Source organism: Leucopleurus acutus (assembly GCF_964270905.1).
Source record: "Leucopleurus acutus genome assembly, chromosome: 2".
Classification (NCBI taxonomy): domain Eukaryota; kingdom Metazoa; phylum Chordata; class Mammalia; order Artiodactyla; family Delphinidae; genus Leucopleurus; species Leucopleurus acutus.
In genome coordinates this window covers 180,697,208-180,714,613 of record NC_139143.1, presented here as the reverse complement: position 1 = coordinate 180,714,613, position 17,406 = coordinate 180,697,208, and the positions used below count along the sequence as shown (strand labels likewise).

The 17,406-nt window shown below is 53.8% G+C and overlaps 1 protein-coding gene across 1 annotated transcript in view; it reads left to right on the top strand.

The window, feature by feature from the left end:
* Positions 1 to 17,105, top strand: part of LOC309957684 (protein-arginine deiminase type-1-like) — a gene marked incomplete at its 5' end in the record, with an annotated part of 32,004 nt that extends 14,899 nt beyond the window's left edge. Inside the window, 12 exons of the mRNA XM_082833005.1 lie at positions 1,474 to 1,591; positions 1,678 to 1,803; positions 3,776 to 3,948; positions 4,097 to 4,200; positions 5,227 to 5,350; positions 5,783 to 5,890; positions 7,349 to 7,500; positions 11,081 to 11,225; positions 12,043 to 12,136; positions 13,209 to 13,288; positions 14,062 to 14,187; positions 16,848 to 17,105. Coding sequence (XP_082689131.1) covers positions 1,474 to 1,591; positions 1,678 to 1,803; positions 3,776 to 3,948; positions 4,097 to 4,200; positions 5,227 to 5,350; positions 5,783 to 5,890; positions 7,349 to 7,500; positions 11,081 to 11,225; positions 12,043 to 12,136; positions 13,209 to 13,288; positions 14,062 to 14,187; positions 16,848 to 17,081 — 1,584 coding nt within the window. The 3' untranslated portion in view covers positions 17,082 to 17,105. The remainder of the gene's footprint in view (positions 1 to 1,473; positions 1,592 to 1,677; positions 1,804 to 3,775; positions 3,949 to 4,096; positions 4,201 to 5,226; positions 5,351 to 5,782; positions 5,891 to 7,348; positions 7,501 to 11,080; positions 11,226 to 12,042; positions 12,137 to 13,208; positions 13,289 to 14,061; positions 14,188 to 16,847) is intronic.
* Positions 17,106 to 17,406: the final 301 nt, after the last annotated feature.

Genomic DNA, 17,406 nt, shown 5'->3' with positions numbered 1-17,406 from the left:
AGGGTCTGTGGTATCCAACAGTATAGGGAAGCCATCTGAGGACTCCCAAATCAGCATGAACGGGCCTTAACCTACACTGTGTGATCAACATGCTGTGTGACTCCTGGAAAACAGCTTACCCTCTCTGGGTCTCTCTTGTGCCACCTTAGAACTGGGATTAGTTCTTTTTCTTGAGGCCTTTTCTATTTCCTGGGCTGTATTTGGACCCCCAAGCATGGTAGGTGACTTGTCAAGTGACTGACAGATCCTGAGGAGTGAGGACGAAGATGGGGTGGGCTCAAGGCATTATCCCACCAGATGTATCTGAAAGCCATCCTGGGAGGGTAGAAGATATGATTTGCAGGGAAAGACCCCACAGAGGAAGCCTGAATCATATAGAAGACTTTGTGGACAAGATGGGGTAGGGCTGCCACGGATGGCTGTGCAGAGTGTTCACTGCACAAGGTTGCTTGGGCAAGGTGGCGGGTGGGGCCTATGATATAAATCATGTCTTGGGCCCCGGTACAGAGAAGCATCTACTCAGAGGGGTGAACAAGAGTGCCACATAAGTTAGCAGTGGTCCTGTGAGGTCCCCCAGACCCAAGTTTGAATCCCATCTATGTGAGTTGGGGTTCACACCCCAGAGCCTCTTTTCCCTCTTCTGTGAAATGGGGAAAATAAGCCCTGCCTTGCAGAGTCTGGTGGGGATGAAGTAGAAGCACGTCAGGAAGGGGACTTCCCTGGTGGTCCAGTGGGTAAGACTCTGCACTCCCAATGCAGGGGGCCTGGGGTTCCAACCCTGGTCGGGGAACTAGATCCCACATGCATGCCGCAACTAAGAGTCCGCATGCCGCAAATAAGAAGTATGTATGCTGCAACTAAAGATCCCACATGCTGCAACAAAGATCCTGTGTGCCGCAACTAAGACCCAGCACAGCCAAAATAAATAAGCAAATAAATTAAAAGAAAAAAAGAGAAGCACATCAGGAAGAGCTTTGATCACAGAGGCAGCGTTCCAGCCATCTTCCCCACCTCTCTGCTCAGACTATCTTGCAGGACTTGCAGGATCTCAAGTGAAAGTCAGAGAAAACTGTGGGACAGGCCCCAGGAGAGGACTGGCATGGGGAGAGTCTCCCAGGAATTCTCCAGCCCCATCAAGGTCAGGGCGAGGCAGTCTTAGTCTGCTGGCAGGACCAAAGCTCAGCAGACTGGCAAAGGCCATTTCTGGGTTTGGCGCCATCACCCTTCCTCTTCCAGTCTGATGGCTGGGAGGAGCTGTTGTTCAAGTTGTTCACTGCACAAGCGTGGAGTGGCTCTGGGTGTAGGGACCTGGAACTCCATTCCCCAAATCTATAATCCCTCTATAAATCTTTAAGCAAACCTAGAATACAAAAGTCTCCAAGTTAACAAAGCAGACAGCTCTAGCCATGTCCAGAACCCCTTCTCAGAGACCCCTGGGTCCCACTGATCCTAAGGCCTCTTGCTTTGCCACAGAAAACCTGGCACTGGGGCCCTGAGGGCTATGGGGCTATCCTGCTGGTGAACTGTGACCGGGATAGTTTCAGGTCCAGGGAGATCGACCTCATCAGCACCCAGCTGACATCACTGGATGGTGAGCAACAGAAGGGGTGTATGGCGTTGTCCAGGGTGATGGTGTGGGATGGAGCAAGATCGTCTCATGGGCACCCCTCTCTCCAGACCTGCAGGACATGGCCCCAATGGTGCTGAGCTGCGATGGCCCTGATGAGCTCTTTGACAGCCACAAGCTGGTCTTGAACGTGCCGTTTTCTGATTCCAGGAGAATGGCAGTCTTCTGCGCTAGGGGTGAGTGGCCTGGAGGGATCTCTTCCCTTCCTGCTCCATCTTCTGCTTCCCAAACCATTCTTCTCTTATCCACCTCTCTCCCTCCTTCCATCATCATTTTGTGACTCTCACTACCACTTACAAACAGCCACTCCATCAGGACACGACATATCGCCCAAGAAAGAGGTTCCCAAACTAGACCCATTTTACAGAGGGGAAAACTGAGGCCCAGACATGTGAATTCACTGCCCTAAGGTCCCACAACCAGTTGGGGATGGAGCAAGCATTCAAAGCCAGTCTCTTGGGCACCAAAGCCCCTCTTTCCGCTACCCTTGCCCTTTCTCCTGAGCCCATCCTTCCTCTGGTCGGTTAGCATGGAATGAGTTCTTGATGTAAAACAGCAGTGTCCAGGCTGGATGGGGTGGAGGCAGGGACGAGCACAGCTGAGGCCCAGGCTTGCCTTCAGAATCCAGTTGTTCTGACAGTTTATTAATCAAAGTCTGTGGATTAAAAAAACAAACAAACAAACAAAAAAGCCTGGCAGAAACACTAATCCTTAACCCTGAGGTGCCCTTACTCATTTTCATAAATCACAAGAGACCTCTCCTGCCCCTTCCTTCTTCCTCTTCATCCTCCTCTGTTCAAACTGACTCAGAACTTGTCCCAGCTAAATGAGCCTGGCAGGGACCAGAATGTTCCAATGGTGGAAGGTTACCCAGGAGTCCAGCTTGGAAACACTTACTGTGATACCAGAACATAAGCAAAGTCTCCGTAAGTGAGCTGACAACATTTCATGCTGTAAGAGCGTGCCAGGGTGGCGCTTCCCAGACAACCCTCAGGGGAAGGGAAAAGGCTACGGGCCAGAACTACTATGTGCCAGGCGATTTTTTAAAAAATTTGAGATGAAATTCACATAACATAAAATTAACCATTTTATTTTATTTATTTTTTTATAAATTTATTTATTTTTGGCTGCATTGGGTCTTTGTTGAGGGGCGCGGGCTTTCTCTAGTTGCGGCGAGCGGGGGCTACTCTTCGTTGTGGTGAGCGGGCTTCTCACTGCAGTGGTTTCTCTTGTTGCAGAGCACGGGCTCTAGGCGCGTGGGCTTCAGTATTTGTGGCACGTGGGCTCAGTAGTTGTGGCGCACAGGTTCTAGAGCATGGGCTCAGTAGCTGTGGTGCACAGGCTTAGTTGCTCCACGGCATGTGGGATCTTCCCAGACCAGGGCCCAAACCTGTGTCCCCTGCATTGGCAGGCGGATTCTTAACCTCTGCACCACCAGGGGAGTCCCCAAATTAACCATTTTAAAGTGAACAATTCAGTGACATTGAGTACATTCTCAATGTTGGGTAACTACCACAAAATTTCTAGCTCTAAGACATTTTCATCACTCCCAAATAAAGGCCTGTACTTATTAGCAGTCACTCCCCATCCCCCAACCCCCAGCCCTAGGCGACAGCTAATCTGTTTTCTGTCCCTGTGGATGTACCGATTCTGCGCATCTTGTACAAATGGGATGATACGATATGAGGCCTTTTGTGTCGGGCTTCTTTCACTTAGTATAATGTCAAGGTTCATCTGTGCTGTCGCATGTATCAATACTTCATTCCTTTTTATGGATGAATAACATGCCAGCATAGGGACATACTACATTTTGTTTATCCATTCATCCGTTGATGGACATTTAGGTTGTTTTCATCTTTGGGCCAGCTGCTTTTACTTCCTTATCTAGTTTAAAGCTTACGCTGACCGCATGAGAAATGTAATATTAGCCCATTTTACAGATGAGGAACTGAGGCTCAGAGAGGTTGAGTCATTGAGCTGAGGTCACACAGCTTGAACATGGCAGAGCTGGAGGAGTCCAAGTAGATCTAACACAAAGGTGGTTCCGCCTCTACATTCCTGGCCTTGGGTTTCCTGTCCTCACATCCTCGCAGCCCCACACCCCCATCCCAGCACTGGGCCCCCAGTGCTGACTCTGGTTCCCCCTAGGTGGGAATTCTCTCTCAGACTACAAGCAGGTGCTGGGGCCCCAGCAGCTGTACTACGAAGTGGAGAGGCATCCGGGGGAACGGAAGATCAGCTTCTACGTGGAGGGGCTCACCTTTCCCGACGCTGATTTCTTGGGGCTGGTCTCTCTCAGCGTCAGCCTGGTGGACACCAAGGTATGTATGGCGCTGGGGGCCATGATAGGGGATGAGGGGCTTCAGGGACCAGCGTGGAGGCTCTAGGACTGGGAGGCTGGGGGCTGCAGGGTCTTGAAGCCTGATGGGGCTCCCTGCAGGGCCCACTGAGTCCTCATTTTCCCCCCAGACCCTGCCTGAGATGCCCTACTTCACAGACACCGTGACCTTCCGCATGGCCCCCTGGATCATGACCCCCAACACCCAGTGCCCCCTGGAGGTGTATGTGTGCAGGTGAGGCCTCACCCCTCCTGCAGCTCTCCCACCGTCTCTGGACTCGTAGAGATAGGAACAGAATGCCGTACCAGGCTTGGCCCTGCACTCATACTGGACGGATTCATTGCAGGCACCCACGGACACAAGCTGGGAACAGGATAGCAGCAGGCTGGCTTGGGCCTGTCAGCCCCACCTGCTCTGAGCAGCTAAGGCCCTGGCTGAGGTCAATGACTCAAGTCCAGCACACCTGCCCTACCGTGTCCTGCAGGTAGCAGCCCCAGAACATCTAGGATTTATTCCAGGCAGTGGGGCCAGGCCCCGTTCAGATTGCTGGCAGCTGCAGGAGACCCAGCCTTGCTCAGATGTGGGCCTGCAGAGAACTCGGGACCCAAACTCCAAGCTCCTCTGTGAGCTCCGGCCCAACCCGGGTCCCTGGTCCTTCTGCCATCTCTCAGAATCCTTGTCAGGCCCCTTGATGGGCAGGTGAGCCTGGATTGGCAAGGCTACTCCGGGCCTCTGCCTCAGAGGTCAGACCACTGGAAAGGGCCATAGATGACTCAAAAGGCCAGGAAGGGTGTGGCCAAACAGGTTCGCTCTGCTGAGCTGGGCCCAGGTGTTCAGAAGGGCACTCTTTCTTTCTGTTTGCTCACTAACACCACCCTGACTCCTTTGTTCAGGCCAGTTGTGAGAAACAGGAGGAGACGGGACGACCTGCCCCCTCACTACCACCTTAACCAGTGAGATTCAGTCCCCAGTCACCTTCTCCAGGACTTATGGTGCCCTGCCTTCGGGCTCCACAGCCCCGGGCCTGTCCCTCCCCTTGCACCTGCCACCGATGTGATCTGGGGACATTATCTGTCTCTGTCATTAGCCCATGAATCTCTCTAGTGCAGAGACTGGGTTTGAACCCCTGTGCCCAGGGTCCACACGGGGCCTAGCACAGACCGCACCAAGGCCACCCCATCTATCCCCTGCCCCCCGGCCCTGAGGCCAAGGCCACAGTCAACAGTCATTATTTCGCTCCCCTCTCCCTGTGTTCTGCAGTGTCTTAGACTCCCACGGCTCAAATGAGAAGTTTCTGAAAGACATATCTGACCTGGCGTTGAAAGCCAACTGCAAGCTGATCGTCTGCCCTTGGACTGAGAATCGGAATGACCGCTGGATCCAGGTGGGTGCGGGAGCGATCCCGGGAGAGGAGGGCAGCCCGGGAGGCCTGAACCCCGTCCTTTACACTGGCTTTGGGAAAGCTGGCCTGCGCAGGCTCCTACTGGCCTCCGTTTCCCTAGAGAAGCCAGGCCGGCCTGGGTGCCAGGACTTAGGGTGGGGGGCATGCAGTCTAGGGGAACGCCCCCCCCCCGCCTCTGCCTGCGTCACCCCAGTGTCTCCCGCTTCCCTCCAAGTGCTCTGGTCCCAGGCAGAGTCCTCCTCTGGCTGCAGTCCTGAGAGCCCTCACTCCACCGCTGTTCCCTGGCCCCTGCACCCGCCAGGTCTTGGGGAAGATCCACTGTCCCGCCCTGCCCCGCCCCGGGCCTGCGGGGATTAACCCATTCTTAATACTATACTGAGGCAGTCCCTGTGGTCTTTTTCTCTCCCCTCCCAGGACGAGATGGAGTTTGGCTACATCGAGGCGCCTCACAAATCCTTCCCAGTGGTCTTTGACTCCCCCCGAGACAGAGGCCTGAAGTATTTCCCTTATAAGAGGATCCTGGTATGCGGCAAAGGGCAGAGTGGGGAAACCGTGGGTGGCTCCTCCTATAGGATTCTCCAGTCATTCTTGCCTGGTCCTAGTCCTTTAGGGGCTACAAAAGGACACAGGTGGTGGGTTCTGGCAAATGGGGAGTTAGTGGGAGGTTTGGGAGGAATATGTAAATGAAATGCAAATCTCATGCAAATCACCCCTGTTCTGGGAGGAACAGGCCAGCAAAGTCCTCCTTGGGGTCCTTCCTTTCCCCCAAGGGGGAGTGAACAAAGGAGTCAGCTCTGGGGAAACCAAACTGCCTTTTGAGGGCAACACACCCTTAGTGAGCCCTCATGGCTCTTGCTTTTGTGAGCCAGGTCCTCTCTTCAGGTAACGAATGTTTTCCGAACGCCTACTGTGTGCCAGGCACAATGCTGCTTCTACACACAGGAGGGCGACAGGAGCCACTCCAGCAGCCATGTCCTGAGTTCCAGGCCCTCCCTCCTAGCTTTACACAGTTGCTCATTGAATCCACGTGGATTCCTATGGATAAGTATGGATATCCATACTGCTGTGGATATTATTATTCCCTCTTTACTGAGGCTCAGAGAGGTTAAGCAACTTACCCAAGGCCACACAGCTAGTTAGCAGTGGCACCAAAACCAGAGGGGCTGCCTCCACGGCCCCTGAACTTTACTGCTAGGCTAACCTGCCTTTTGAGGTGGGTCCGGGTCCCAGAACTCACATCTCTGCCTGTTTACTGGCCCCTGTCCCCCACCTCCAGGACAATGCCAGGGTCTGGTGGGGGATATGATGGGGAAGGCCCAGGAACTCATGGGCACACAGAGCAGGGACATTTACCCCAGCCTGGAGGGATCAGGGAAGAGTCCCTGGGGAGGTGACAGTGAGCTCTGTCATCAACAAAGTGAGTCTGCATCAACAAAGGGCCTGACCCCAAGCCCTGGGCTTGACCTGGCCAGCGCCTTTTCCACTGTTCTCTGCTCTGTCTTTATCATTTCCTTCCTTCTACTTTCTTTAGGTTTAATTTGCTGTTCTTTTCCTAGCTGGAAACGGAAGCTAAGATTTTTCAAGCCTTTCTCTTCTTGATATATGTGTTTAGAGCTGCGGCAATTCCCTAGAAGTGCAGCCTTACCGGCATCCCCTCAAGTTTTAACGTGCTGTGTGGTTTTTACCTTTCACTTCAAAATACGGTGTAACCTCCCCTTTGATTTCTTCTTTGACCCGTGGGTTCTTTAGAAGCATGTTGCCTCCTTTCCAAACAGTCAGGGATTTTCTAGTTATTGTTCTGTTTTTGGCTTCGGCTTTAACAGCACAAGGCTCAGGGCACCGGGAGGATGTGTGAAAAGTGAATAGTGGTTGTTTTTCAGGGAGTGGGATTCCCCCAGGAGCACCCCTCGCTCCCCTGCCCCAAGAGCTGTCTCTTCCTTTTCTAACTGATGGTTAGAGCTCTCGATGGTTTTCCCCTAGGGTCCCGACTTTGGATATGTCATCCGGGAAACGCAGTTCGCTGGTGTTTCTGGCCTCGACTCCTTCGGCAACCTGGACATCAGCCCTCCAGTCACAGTGGGGGGCAAGGAGTACCCGCTGGGCCGAATCCTCATTGGTAGCAGCTTCCCCAAGTGAGAAACCAGGGCAGGAGGGTGGTGGAGGTCACGGGAGGGCCCGGGGGACCCAAGGCAGCAGCCACTCTCCAACACCCCCTGCCTCCACCGCAAACACAATTCTCCAGTCTGAAAAGTGGTCTTAAGTTCCTGCACGGAATCCTGGAATAGAGTCCTAGGATCACAGGTCACAGGAAAGATCACAGAATCTTAGGAAAAAACAAACTATTGGCCCACGGTCTTTCGCCCTGCCTAGTATTTTATGAGCATAATTCGTCACCAACATTAAATATACATATATCAGGAGCCTTCATATAAAAAGCCAGATTTCTGACTTCTTTTGAAACATCAGAAGAGCGGGGAGGTCACGTGTCATCCAGGGCAGAAGCAGGAGTTGGATCCGTTGACCTCTCCAGTGAGGAAATCGAAATAGCTGTTGTCCTGGCAACAGCTAGAAAGGGTGCAGCCGTCACCACAAGGCTGCAGGTCAGGATACCAGGGTGACAGAGGTAACTTGACAGGTCCTACCCTGGACAGCTGTCATCTAGGAGGAAACAAGGTATTTAGGGTTTAGGGCTCAGACAGATGACAGCATCTGCTAAATCTCCCTGGTGGGTCCCCACCCAGCCTGTGGGCAGTCGAAGAATGGGGTGTGTAGCACAGGGATCCTAGTGCGATCCCCTGCTTCCTGCCTAAAGATTAAGCCCACCCCAGGCCCTGGAGGTTGCCTTCCGGTTTGTGTGGGGTTGGCATGGAGCCCAGGCGTGCCCCAGCTTGCGTCCCCAAGCCCTGGCTATCTGGTCTTGGGCCCAGAGCAGCCAGGCAGTCCTGGGAAGTTTACCCAGGCTCATGTGGTGACCTTGGTGGCCTCATGGCTCTGGATCATGTGAGGTGAGGCTTCCTGGCACCAACCCCAGGCATGAAGCCGGGTGCCCAGGCTGGGTACCAGGGGCTGAGGTTGGCCAGGACAAGAGGAGTGCACTCACCTTGCTGCTGACTCATGTGCAGAACTACTCTGGGGCTGGATCCTGCCCACAGCTCTGGGGGTAGAAGGGCCTTGGGACCGCTGGGCAGTCATTCTGTGCTTCCAGGAGGGATCTGGGAGGAACGAGCACAGACTTTGCTATCTAACGGATTTGGGTTCGAGTCCTGCCTCTGCCACTTATTGGCCACATGATTTGGGGTACATCATCTAACTAGTGCCTACCACAGGGCCTGGAACATAGTAGGTGTTTGATTAATTCATTTAGAAATATTTATTGCATGCCTACCATGTGCCAGGCACTGATGAAGGTACTAGGGACACATCAGGTGACAAAGATACATTATTAAATGGGCAAATTATTTTATACGTCATCCCTCAGTGTCCTCCTCGGTGAAATGGGCTTATAAAAAAATCCCTGTCCTAGCTATATAATAGCCGTTACTGGGGATAAAGGATTCACATTAACCAACTTCCGAATGCTTGGGTATTATTTAGCTGGACCCCTGGCAGTGGATGTGCCTTGAAGTAGGTTGGAACTCAATGGATAAAAGTTATTGATCACCTACATGCCATGAACATGGCGCTTTACCCAGGTTACCTCCATTAATTCTTACAACAGCCCTATGAGGTTGAGATGACTATTATCCCCATTTTACAGATGAGGAAGTTGAGGCTTAGAGAAATGAAGTGAATGCACTAATTCATGCATTCATTTATCAATTCAATAACTATTTATTGAGACTTCCTATATGCCAGGTTCGGGGCCCCGTGCTGGGGATAAAAGAAATGTTCTGGAAAATCCCAGGCTCAGAGCAAGGACCCCGGATGGGAACGTGTGGGGGGTCTCTAGCAGAGCTGGGCCTCACTCCATTGGCTATTGTGTTGAGAACCAGGAACAAAGCTCTTGGTAGACAGATGGAACCCTGAGGCTCAGGGAGGGGCAGCTACTGCCTAGGACCACACAGCAAGTTAGGGGAATAGTCAGAATTCAGATCTCCTCCTTGGACCCCAAATTAAAATTTAACATCCAGGCTGCTGTCCTGTGTTCCTGTCTTGGCTTCTGACCTTAGCAGTGAACAAAACAACCTACATACATCCTAGCAGAGAGAAACAGACAATAAGCAAACATAATAAATAAGTAAATCATCTAGTATGTTAGGTAAAAGAAGCGTTGGTGAGAGGCTGACATTTCCCTGAAGGAGATGAGACAGTTAAAGATGTGGCTAATTGGGAGGAAGATGTGCAAGGGAGTGGAAACAACTAGTGCGAAGGCTCTGAGGCAGGAGTGTGCTGGAGACATTAGAGAAACAGCAAGGAGGCCAGTGGGTCAGGAGCAGAGGGAACAAGGGGGTGTGGGGGGATGAGGTCAGAGAGCTTGGTCCGGCAGAGTTCAGATCATGACATGGACCTGTCATTTTTACGTACATAATAGGGTTATCATGGGGATTAAACAAGACACCCAGTGTGAGGAGCCTCAGGCAGGCACACAGCAGGTGCTCAGCAAATGCCCCCTCTGTTCTCTACTATCTTGGGGTCTCCAAGCTCTGCTCCCCACATTTAAAACGATCTTGGAACAATTCTGCCTCCTGGTGGCAGCTTTGATGTGACTCAGAGACCAGGTCTGATGCTTCTCAAGGCTGGAGTCATCTGGTCCATTCCCCTGCCTCCAGGCAGAGGGCTGCAGAGTCCCAAGGAGGGACTTAAAATAACAGAAACTAAAATATTAAATATTAAAATATTATATTAAAATAAACAGAAATACAAGAAAAATATTTTCCACATTCCCACCCCCTGAATCAAATCAGTGTTGCCTTGTGTCACTGCTTGTTGGGTCTCCCTTCTAGTTTTGTTTTTATATAGACTGTGGACTCTTACACGGCTGTTCAAAAGCCTTAATATCATTCACAAATATTTTTGAGCAGCTCTTCTATAAGAGGTGCTGGGGATACAGCAGTGAACCTAGAGAAAAATCCCAGCCCTCCTGGAGCTTACATTCTAGTGGGCTGCCAGGCAATAAACAAGATATCAAGTATGCCAGATAGTACCAAATGCTGTAGAGAAGAATAAAGCTGGGAAAGGAGTTGAGGGGTGGTTGTTATTTCCAAAGTCCACATAGAGAAAGAGGTGACATTTGAGTTAAACCTGAAGAATGTGAGGGACATGGGGGGTGGGCAACAATTCCCACACTTTGGGTAACACTGGGCTAAGCAGGATGTGGGGTGGCTTGCCAGCTCCCAGTCATGTTTTGAACAAAAAGCTTGGTGCCTTGGGTAAAGAGTCAACCTCTCTGAGTCCCAGGAATTGAGATGAGGGTCTTCAGTTCCCTTTGGCAGATGGAGGGCTCTCATTTGACTCTCTTCTGCAAGAAGGGGTGGCAGGACCTTTCTGGCCTTGGGGAGGATGCTTTAAGGTGAGGGAGGGACAGACTCTCTTGGGCGATACTCAGGATGGACAGCGAGTTCCTGGGAGCACCTGGGCGCTGGGGCCAGGAAGCAGGGACCAAAGAAGACCCATTCAGAGGGTTGACAGAGCAGGGAGGGGCTCAGGAAGTGCCTGCAGGGAACCAGCACACAACACGCACGAGGTGACCCTGCTCTTTCCCTCCCTGGCCAGGTCTGGCGGGCGGCGAATGGCCAAGGTGGTGCGCGACTTCCTGAAGGCCCAGCAGGTGCAGGCGCCCGTGGAGATCTACTCTGACTGGCTCTGGGTGGGCCACGTGGACGAGTTCCTGAGCTTCGTGCCCACCTCCGACCAAAAGGTACATCCCCTCTCCTCCTGCCTGAGCTACCTCTGCCCCTCCCTATCCTGATGGGTCAGGATAGGGCAAAGGCACCTGAAACTAGCTCACCACCTCAGTCCATAGAGAGCTTGGAGTTAGGGTACCCTCTGGGCCAGGTGGTGTTAATCAGGGGGGGCTTCCTGGAGGAGGTCAGAGCCCAGGAGGGAACTCGTTCGCTCACTTCTCATACACTCATTCTCACACTTACTGGGTGTTTGTTCTGATCCAGACCTCTCAGTCAAGACCCAGGACTGACACTGGTAATAATTGGAAACATTTACTGAACACCTGTGAGATGTATGTGTTTTAATGCATTTAATCCTCTAGCAACCCCATGAGGTGGGTACTATTATCATTTCCTCCATTTTATAAATAAGGAAAACGAGGCTCAGAAGGGCAACTAACTAGTAGGGTAAAATTCAGACCAAGACGGTGGGCTCTGGACCAGCACTGTTAACCACTCAGCACCTTGCAGAGGCGATCAGGGAGGGTACAGCCCGCAGGGAGCAGGCAGCCTGGGAGGGGAGGCCTCCTAGTGACCCGTGGTTGAGTTCCCTGGTGTACAAAGTAGGGAAGGGCTTCCAGGAAAAGAGAAGGTTATGGACAAAGGCCTGCAGGTGTGAACCGGCTTGGAGGATTCGGGGAGGTGCAGACAATCCTTTGTGGCTGGTGGGAGGGATTGAGGGGGGTTGCCATGTGCAGTCTGGCCTCTGAACTCAGGCCCCTCCTGAGTTTGGGGTTTCCTGCATGGGGGGAGAACCTGTCCACTGAGCTGCTCTCCCATCCTCTGTGCCAGGGCTTCCGGCTGCTCCTGGCCAGCCCCATCGCTTGCCTCAACCTGTTCCAAGAGAAGAAGGAGGAGGGCTACGGGGAGGCGGCCCAGTTTGACGGTGAGTGCCAGTGAGCCCATCACCCTGCCAGACCGTGCCCTCTCGTTGCCAGCCCTGGGCACCATTGATGCCTGACGTGGCTGTGCTCTGCTTACAGGCCATTTGTCTGCCAGCTCTCAGCTCAGAGTCCATCACTGATTTTCCCAACACCTTCATATGGGAGCAAAGGATGAGGGCTGTCCCTTTCTTGGGCCAGGGATCGAAGCCTGGGTGGCCTCCTCCATACACTGGGTTGTTCCTGGCCACACCCCAGGGGAAGAAAGGAACAGGAAGCCATGAGCCTTCCCACGTGCCTGTCCGTACATACACTTTCATGCTCTTGCCCAATCAGATCGTTCACCCCCTTCTCCTTATCCCTTTTCATGGAGGAGAAGACTGAGGCTCAGAGAGGGGAAGCGGCTTGCCCAGGGCTAAGAAGCAGGAAGCAGCAGGGCCAGGGGCTCAAGAGAGGGAGGGGTGAGAAGCCAGGAGGGTGGTCGGGGCCCCTCTGTGGACCTTCCTTGGGGAATCGACAGACCCTCCAAGGGCCTGGTTGGCCCCCTTGAGCACCTCCCCCTTCCCCACCGGGGATCGCAGTGTTCTCACCTGCGGAATGGAGCATTGGAAGGGATGTCGCATAGCCTTCAGCAAAGATAGACCTGGATTCAGATCCTGGTCTTGCCACTTGCCGGCTATGAGATCAAAGATGTGTTCTGAACCTCTCAGTGCCTCCATTTCCTCTTCTCTGAATGCAGGGTGGTAACTAACCTGACCTAGCATTGTTTTAGAGATCAATAATAAATATAACAGGAGGCCCAGAGCATAGGGGGTGTTCAATAACGGTAGCTCTTCTGTTATTATTAGGCTCTGAGCTCAGGCGTCCCTTCCCAAGGAGCTTATAATCCATCACCAGGATTTACTTGCAGCCAGAGCTTGGTCCCATCAGGGTTTCCAGTCTCTGGCTTTCTCAGTCCTTGCTTCAGACCCTGGCGCTGAGGTGGGAGAAAAATCCTGGCCCGGATTTTCAAGCCCAGGCTTGAGGTGGCCCCAGGCAGTATTCCCTGAGCCGGCTGCAGTCTTCTTTCTCTTGCAGGGTTAAATTACCAGGTGAAGAGAAGCATTAATGAGATACTGGAAGACAGAATTCTCAGGAGTGACAACCTGTATGCACAGGTGAGGGGGGTGGAGGGTGAAGCAGCCCCAGGAACTGCCGGGGTGGGGTGAGGGGTTCAGCCCTGGGCCTCTGACTCTCCTGGGGGCTGCTGAGACCTGTGGGTTGGGTAGGGCCCCTGCTCTTGGGAAACCCACAGTCTGATGGAAGAGACACAGCCGTGCCAGTCCAGTGGGGGACATCTTGCCCCCATTCTGGGGAAATGATGGGTTTCAGCGGAAGTAGAATTGAGTTCCCTAAGAAGTCTGGGGAGATGGGAGAGATGTGGTGGGGAAATGGGGCCCTGTAGGGGCGAGGGCTGGGGTGCGTGAGAATCAGGGTGACCTAGTGAGGAGATGGGGTGGAAGGAGGTCCCAGGAAGGGGCAGAGCTAATGCCTGCCACGTGCCTAGTGTAGGCCTGGCATGGAGTCCTACTCAGTAGACGGGAGGAGGCCCCATGCTTCTCCCCAGTGGTGCCCGATGCTTTTCTCCTAAACAGCTGAGCTGGGCAGAAGCATAAGCCCGGCTCTGGTTGGGACAGTGTGTGGTGACGGCAAGCACTTTTGCAACCAGAAGCTGCCTGGATCCAAACCCCAGGTCCACTACTTCCTAGCTCTGTGCCCTTGGGCAGGTCACTTGAGCCTCAGTTTCCCCATCTGCGGTAGCAATGGCACAAAGCTGTTATGAGGATCAAACAAGCTAAAGGGTGCACAGGGCCCGACACGAAGCAGGTGCTCAGAAACGTTGGATACTTCCTGGCTCCCTGGGTACCTGTGCCCCTCCTCCCACCCTCAGAGATGCATTGACTGGAACCGGGAGGTGCTGAAGCAGGAACTGGGCCTGACTGAGCGGGACATCGTGGACATCCCCCAGCTCTTTTACCTGAAGGACTCCCAAGCAGAAGCCTTCTTCCCCAACATGGTGAGAGCGTGGAGGGAGGATGGGTCATTTCCATCCTTGGTGCCTGGCGGGGTCCTGCTGGGCGGTCAGTTGGGGGTCCAGAGGAGAAACCGTCCCTATCCAGGGGCAGACTGGCAAGGAGGCTGGGACGGGCCCTGCGGACCTCGCCAGTGTTTGCTTTTTGGGGCAGATATAGAAAATCTCCATCGGTAGTTCCCAACCAGGGTGATTTCTCCTCCCCCCACCCCCGCCCCGGGTACTTTGATTGCCACACGAGGAGGGTGCTACTGGCATCTAGTGGGTGGAGGCCACGGATGCTGTTAAACATCCTACAGTGCACAGGGCAGCCCCACAACTAAGGCCTTTCCCCCCCTCAAAATGGAAAACGGAAGCGTGGTTTGGTTCCAATGTTTCAAGCTTTCGCTTCTGGGTCTCAGCTGCCTGCTCTGCTCCCCAGGCTGGCACCCCACTGTCTGCTCCCCAGAGGGATCCTGAGTTGGGCAGGGGTGGCAGGTGGCAGCTGCCACCCTGGCTGTCATTAACTCAGGCACCTGACAAGCAGATGAGCAGATGTGATCTCACCAATGCGGCCCCTGGGAGGGGTCTGAGCGATGCTATTGGCACAGCCCTGCCCATAGCGCCCAGTAACCCCTTGGGAAAGGATGTCGGGGCATTGGCAGCAGTGAGGGGTGGTTCCCTAGGATGGGAGACCCTCCCTCTTCAGCCTGGGGCCTTTACTCGAATCCCTGTCATTGGACCAGCCAGTGAATCCTGGGGTCCTGACTGGAGGCCAGTGTGTAGGGTCTGGCTTCCTCGCCAGGGTCGCATTCACTCCTGACCCCTCGCTGTGAGGCCCCTGCAGAGACCTCGCAGGCAGGGCTTCACAACCTTGGTTCTACCGATATTTGGGGCTAAAGAGTCTTTTGCTCTGGGGGTTGTCCTGTGCATTGTAGGATGGTTGCAAAATGCCCTGGAGGCAAGATCGCCCTGGTTGAGAACCACTGCTCTAGGGTAGTGCTGTCAGAACTTTCTCGGGTGATGGAAATGTTCTACATCTGTGCACTAGGACGTGGCTGCCGCCACATGTGGCTTCAAATGTGGCCAGTGTGACTGAGGAACGGAAGTTTTACTTTCATTTTAACGTCAGCAGCCACATGGGGTGGATGGCTACCGTATCAGACAGTGAAGCTCTAAGGGGTGACCTGCCTCTGGTTCTGACTGAGCGTGGGGGAAGGCCCATGACCGTGGTCAGCCCTGGGCTGTGGCCTTGCCCTCCCCTACTGGGAGCCCCTCCCCAGCACACAGCCCTCCGTGGGAATCTCCCAGCTTCAGACCAGGCCCAGCTAGAGGATCCCAGCATGTTCTCACTGGAGAGCCCTTAGGGAACACTCAGTTAACCCTCATTGGTCAGAAGGGGAAAGAGGCCCTGGAGGAGAGTGGTTGACTTGCCTGAGGTCTCCAGCGAGCAAATGGACCGACCTCCAGTCTCCTGAGTCCTCGTCTAGGAGGAGGCAAAGCCAGGCCGGCAATGGTCCTGAATACCGCTCTCTGTTCCTCTCCCTGCCCTTTGTCCCTCTGTGTGCCCCCACTCCCACCATGTTCTGGCCCATTAGTGGGCAACCAAGCAGGTCAGGGCCAAGGCCATGTGACTGACCCCCACAGGACCCTCCAGCTCCATGTTGGTCCCAGCCGTGGACGGCCCTGCGGGGCAGACTTGAGGGTGAGGGGCTGGGGCGTGGAGAGTGTAAGGGCAGCCCACCCAACACTGAGATGACCCAGTGAGTCAGAGTGTCCCCTCTGAACACCAAGGACAGCTCCTCTGGCCATCCACTGGGCCAGAAGTTACCTCTAAGAAGCCTCCATACCCTGCACTGGGCAGACTTCCCTTCCCTGGTGTTAGGGCCCCCTGCCAGGTCCCCCAGCCCGGGAAGCAGAAGTGTCATTGGAGATAAACCCAGGCGCCCCCAAGGACTCCCAGCCCCTTTTCCCAACTCCTTAGCACCCCAGGCAGCCACGGTGCTACACTCCGGCAGAGTAGAAAGAGCACGAGTTTTGGCGTGAGTCAGACCTGAGTCAAATTTCAGTCTCCCTGTTCTCTGGCTGTGTGGCCTTAATTATATTACTTAACCGGTCCAAGCTATGGCCTCGGAGGGAGGCTGTGAGGTTTACGGATGTGATATCTGGCACGTAGAAGATGCTCAATAAACGGTAACAATTATCAGGGCTTCCAGGAACGGTTGAGCTTGGTGTGTACTGCACAAATAAATGCACCGCACCTGTGACATTCACACCGTGGACCTTGTAGGTGGATACATTTGCTGTACAAGTTTTTGGCAGATAACGGTAAAATCTTGTTCTAACAAAGTCATTATAATCTACTTTTCTGATAGGTGGAGGAAAGTGTTGGAGGAAGGGGTGACTTTTATTTATATGAAGTTACCATGTATGTTACTGGCAGCCCTGCCTGTTATTAATCCTCTCTTCCAACTACGGATCTATGTCTTTTCTGCTTCCATAGACCTTAGTTCTTGAGCGAGTGCCAGCCTTAGTGGCCCAGAGATGCTGGCAAAGATGGGATAGGCCCTGGGGATGGGTCCGCCAGAGCCAGAACCCAGAAGGGGCCGCAGGTGTAGAGCATCCCCAGCTAACCAGGTCTCTTTCTTGCCTTGTCTCTTCTACAGGTGAACATGGTGGTCTTAGGCAAGTACCTGGGCATCCCCAAACCCTACGGGCCCATAATCAACGGCTGCTGCTGCCTGGAGGAGAAGGTGCGGTCCCTTTTGGAGCCTCTGGGCCTCTGCTGTACCTTCATCGATGACTACTTGTCCTACCACGAGCTGTGTGGCGAGATCCACTGCGGCACCAACGTGCGCCGGAAGCCCTTTCCCTTCAAGTGGTGGCACGTGGTGCCCTGAGCCTGCTCCCCACACGCCATCCTCTCTCCCCACCTGCCAGGGAATTCCGCCAGGATAAGGAACCTCCACCTGGCCTCCATCCTCTTGGGGGAGCCTTGGACGCTTCCCCCTGTGCGCCCGCAAGTGTGCTGGTCACCGTGGGTACCAGGATACAGGGATGGACACCGCACATCCTCACCTCTGGCGTGGCCTACAGGGCCTGGGGCCTGGGGTGAGAGCCCTGGGTCTAGGCCACCGGTGGCTCTTGTAAGACCAAGAAGGGGGATGTAGGCCCCCTTTTTCCTTTTCTGGCTATCTTCTCCTTCAGGGGGCCCCCAGGCTGTGA